This window comes from Teleopsis dalmanni, chromosome 2, assembly GCF_002237135.1.
Source record: "Teleopsis dalmanni isolate 2A chromosome 2, ASM223713v2, whole genome shotgun sequence".
In the NCBI taxonomy this organism is placed as follows: Eukaryota; Metazoa; Arthropoda; class Insecta; order Diptera; family Diopsidae; genus Teleopsis; species Teleopsis dalmanni.
The window spans coordinates 59876604-59881998 of NC_051847.1; the positions used below are offsets into that span (position 1 = coordinate 59876604).

At 30.6% G+C, this 5395-nt stretch overlaps 1 protein-coding gene across 1 annotated transcript; it reads right to left on the reverse strand.

Annotated features, from left to right (window-relative positions):
- Positions 1-3444: 3444 nt before the first annotated feature.
- Positions 3445-5178, reverse strand: LOC119684644 (ret finger protein-like 4B). Its single transcript, XM_038098724.1, has 3 exons — positions 4807-5178; positions 3706-3986; positions 3445-3651 (listed from the first exon to the last, which is right to left on the reverse strand). The coding sequence occupies exons 2-3, from the start codon at positions 3871-3873 to the stop codon at positions 3580-3582; spliced, it is 240 nt and encodes a 79-aa protein (XP_037954652.1). The 5' UTR covers positions 3874-3986; positions 4807-5178; the 3' UTR covers positions 3445-3579.
- Positions 5179-5395: the final 217 nt, after the last annotated feature.

Below are 5395 nucleotides of genomic sequence, written 5' to 3' on the forward strand. Positions count from 1 at the left end.
ATAGTAGAGAAATCATCGGTCAACCAATTATTATTTGGCGGTTCACATTAATCAATGTATTCTCTTCGTTAGCATCAACCAAGTAACTGGAGCTATGATATTTTTTTTAAAAATGACACTCTTGGGGAGAAATTTTGCAAAGAAGTTTTGGCATTAATATAATACTTAATATAACATTTGGTGAGTTCATTTAGGTAAGTTAATTATTTTTATATTTCACATATTTTGATTAACACTCAAGCAAATCAAAATTGATTAAACTTTCAAAAACTAAAGTTTTCCATTTAATATTCAGTAAAACGAAATAATCAATGTCCTTTCTTCGATTGCACTTAATTTAGTAACAAGTGTCAGCAACAAAATTTGTGCTCTTTAAGCTTAAGTGACAAAACTTTATCAAACATGAAAGTTACAGTTGCTCTACTCAGCGCCATATCCCGAAGTGAGAGTAGGAGGAATAACTGTTGAAACTAGAACAGTCAATAACAAATAAGAAGCATACTCACAGGCGCTAACAAATGCTGAAACAATTTACAGAAAAACACTGTCGACTGTGCACACTTCGTGGCACTTGAGCTAAATCAAAGGAAGTGTTTTTTGGCACTGAAATATCAGCATTACAAACACTAATACGAATACAAATACTAACACAAATATAACAAAATTGTGTAAGTTTCACATGAGATAATGTGGAACAAAAGTGTTTAAAATGGCTTGAGCACCTTCACCAGAAGCCATGCCAATATACACTGCCAAGTGTGAAGAAGTCATAGTGTTGGAACTTCAATAAGCTGGTATATGCTTTACATCCTTAGTCTATATATTGGGTGTTCCATCTGTTTTGTGGTTCTCTATTTCTTCATTTCGACTTTCTCTAATCATGATTTCTTCCACAATTTGTGCCAAAATCTAGAAAAAACTATAAAACCAAAAACTTAATATTTTTGTTTATTTACAGATTGGGCTCCTTTCTCCTCTCTGTGCTTTTCTCCTCCCTACAAAGAACAAGAATTGCAATTTATTTGTAACGAATTTTAGTGAAATCTTCCTTTTCTGAATGGGCAAATGGGCAATGGCAGTGCTTCTTATCGCTGAGCGTGTAAGTTGGCGCGTTTTATTTGTGTACTTTCCTGCCAGTAACAGCAGCAACTCCACTAATTCGACATGAAAAACGAGCTCCATTTTTGTCTGATCTTGGGAGTTGAATTTTTCAATTCCACACCATTTTACGCAAAGTAATTCATTCAGTTTTTACTTGAAATTCCTTGGCGTTCGCTTGAATCTTTTATCGCTGGAAAGCAGAGTGCAACGTGGTTGCAATAAACAGTCAAATCTTGATGTTCTTGTTTCGATGTTTAATGTTTTTGGTGTTCGAGAATTTTTGAGTTAAAAACTTTGGAAGAGAATTTAAATTATAAGTACATGTTTGAAAAACAGTTTCTGGATTTATTATTCCAATTTAACTTATACATTTAAAAATCCGAAATATAGTTACAAATTCTTAGGTTTATTGAAGCAGAAGGGACTATATTCATAAGACCGAAAAACAAATTAATAACATACAAAATTGATTTGTTAAAGTAAATTTGTAGTTGGTGAAGTCGAGAACAAAGAACATCACTATAAACTGCCAAAATTAAGTTGATCCATATGCATATACTTGCTTGCTTAATCCATTTAACTTATATTATTACACTTTAATATTTTTTATAACAATTCTGTAGTAACCACCGGCTATAAACTCCCGAGAATAAGTCTAAAAAACAATTTTACTCCTCAACATTAGTTTCCTTCTATAGCTGGAATGATCAGCGCTTCTCTAACATTTCGATATCTGCCTTGTAGAAAAATGTATGCTTGACCTCAAAATTGGTGTGCATTTCAGCGTTAATTTCTTTACTCTGGACAAATATCTTCTCTCTACAACATTTTGAGGTACCCGACAATTAGCTCATTTAAGGCAAAAAATGTGAAATGCAATTCTTAAAAATAAATTTCCCCCAAAAAGGAAATTACCAAAATTTGAAATATGTATCATATATTTTATGTGCAAAATGTAAACAGACAACAGCTGAGCTGAGTAAATAAAGGCACTGAGGAAGTAATTATTTATGATTTAATGATTAAGTTTATCAATTATATATTTATTTTTTTTATATGATACATTATTAAGTAAAAGTTCTATTAGTTGCATAAATAAGTTCATTATAACGTGATCGTTCCTTCACTCCTTAATATAAATGAGCAAATGCTTTTATGAGACCATGTGAATGTACTATAAGCAACTATGAACAAAAAATTGTTAACAATGTTCTACGTAAATTCAACCAAAGTCAGTAATGCAATTCTGTGGTCATCATAAACAATTGATCTTCTAAAGGTGCATCCACATTCAAGCGAACGCTTGCGAACGAACGAACTTTTTGCAGGTACCATTACCTGCGAATGTTCGTTTGTTCGGAAGCGTTCGCTTTGGTGTGGATGTATCTTAAGGTATCGTAATTGCAAGCAACCCCCAAGTTAATTATCTAGTTTATCTATTTATCAACATGGACTCGACTTTCCTTAGAAAAATCCATGTAATGTGGCATAACTAATTATGAAGTCACAATTTTCAAAATTTATATGTTACTTCCATTTGTTTTAATATTCGCATAATATATAGCGTATCTCAATATCAACAGAAAATGTCTATAATATAGAAATTATTATAAGCTCTATAATAATACCATCTTCTGCATATATAACATAGTATTATTATTAGTTAATAGATTTCAATATACTGAAACTCTTCAGTTAAACACACATCTCCCATTGTCTCCAATAGGAAGACAATTTTTTTAAAACAAAATTTTTTGCTCTTCATTGAACAGAATGAACAGTATGTGACTGACAGTTGATGTCCACTCAAGAATTTTATCCGTACTCAAGAATTTTATCCGCACTCATTAGATTAATAATGAAAAATTTATTATTCTTAATGTTTGGACCGAGAACTTATCTCACATATAGATATAGATATACATTACATTCTAATGTCCTCTCGAATGGTAAATTTGGGATAAATTTTTTAATCAAGATTGATTTTTGGTGCAATTTTTACTTTCGATTGATAAATCTCGATGTATTTAGATTATCCTGAAACACAGTTGTTTTATGACAACTATTATTATGAATGTCTACTAACATTAGTACAAAAATATTAGATCACTTTAAAAATGTTGGATTGGGCAACAAAGTTCAGCTGCTCAAAATTAAATTTAGATTGAATCCAGATTTATCAAGCAAAAGGTGCATCCCCACCAAAGGGAACCCTTGCGAGCATTCATAGGTAATCGTACCTGAAAAAACTCGTTCGTTCGCAAGCGTTCACTTTGGTGTGGATTCACTTAAAAACGCCATAAAAAAACATTGAATTAATACGGATGTACAAATGTATGTTTGATATGTATTTATTAAATTGTGGAAATACTTTAAGGCAAACTATTACTCTTTGTTAAGCTTAAAAAGTTAACATTCTTAAGATAAATGATTTTCTTTTAATATTTCTGAGTTTCTCTTCATAGCCGTTCCAAGTATCTACATATTTTCAGGGCAGTCCGCAAATTTCCAAAGGTGAGTATTTATCCAATTGTTTAATACCCGCATAGTCTAAAAAATATTTTATCAATTATTGCAGTTTTTATTAATATAAGCAATGCTAACCGTAACAATTTTAACAATTTCGGTTCTACAAAGTGGACATGGTGGGGGCTTCTTTTCTGTATGCATTTTAAATTGCATATAACAATCCATGCAAAATTGATGATTACAACTAGACACTATAGCATTTTGTACATTTCCTAAACATATTGGACAGATAGGTGGATCCATTTTCTTAAAAACACAAAGTGATGAAGCGTTCCTTATTTGTGAAATATTTGTTGTTCCGTACAATCGCGACGCGAAGCGATTATTAAACTCTTCCCTATAATTGCACTTACTACCTAATAAATTTTCAAGAATTTTATTTGAAAAGTTTTAAGTGAAATGAAATGAAAAAGAAATAGATGCTTAAGAAAAACTGAAGACATGTGAGTAACTTTATTAAGAATAGTTCACATTTTAAAATTTCTAGCTACACCCAAAAAGTTTTTAATGCGATTGCCTCTTTGACAAATGCCAAATATACTCTGATGTTGTTAAAAGTTTGTATTACTTTGTACTACCAAATTTCACATTTAATAATAAAATTACTTTTTATTCAGTTCAGCTCTTAAATACTTAAATTATTTTATAAAAACTTTTAATTATCCAAACATACGATATATTTAGATTATCAAATGATATTTTTATATAACGTTACACTCATTTGCTGTGTCTTCTTTATGGAATATAAAATTTTAAATCTCATATCAGCACAGCACATTTCATTTAATATCAATTACTAGATCTGTTCCAACAGCTACTCGCAGTAAAACTCAAGTAAAACACAAGTAAAATACAAACTGATAGCGTAACACAAATAAAGTGTCAAATTACGATCTTTACATAGAATTTATTGGAACAGCTTTGTGTAAAGTCTGGTGCCGTACAAATAAATAATACAACAATTTAAAGTCAAACCAAAACAGCTGATTCACACATCCACACAAATTTTACCTAAAATAAAAAGTACTAGTAAAGTCTTTTTAGCATTTTCAAATTTCGACAGGGATGTTACGCTATTTCAGATGCTCTCAGTTACTCGAAAATCAATTACTCAAAGTTACTGCGAATAACTCGTGAAACAGATCTATGAGTACTATGATTAAATATTTAACTTACCTCATAGCATATTTGAACTGGAATACCTTCACCGTCCTGAACCAAAAGGGGGTAATTCTCGTTAAAGATCGTTAAAAGACTTGCCTAAGATCGAACGTAAGATCGTTTATAAGATTTTAGCTATTCTGGTAGCAAGCTGTTTTATTCTATTTTTTTCGTGGTGAAATCAAAAACAGCTGCTAATCGCTACTGCATGCAAGTATGGCAAAGTTGCTGGCTTATACTGGCCGAAATGTGCGTAAAACAACAACGTTATTTTCTCTATCCAGGCCAGTAGAAAAAAGTGTTTCCAACTCAATAAGCGAACTATTGTAAATCTTTATAGAAAACTCTAACAAATATTGCAATCATATGCCAGAGATCATATGTAAACAAAATTTTAAATTCAAAATTTTCATTGAAAATTAACAAAAAAAAAAAAAAACTTATATATAAAAAAAATTTAAAAAAGAAAATTGTAAATGCAAAGCACATTAAATTTTTTAACATGTTAGTTATTAACAAGTAACATTTAGTATTTTTTTTTTTTTCGATTCCTGGTACTTGCAGTCAAGAATTATTTCCAATACCACTGATGATGGATATTTGG

Bases quoted from the DNA above. Each gene is read 5' to 3' on its own strand.
- LOC119684644 (XM_038098724.1), bottom strand. From the start codon at position 3,873: ATGGATCCACCTATCTGTCCAATATGTTTAGGAAATGTACAAAATGCT. The intron at 3,652-3,705 runs GTTAGCATTGCT...AATATTTTTTAG, and splicing joins AAATTGTTAAAATTGTTACG to ACTATGCGGGTATTAAACAA.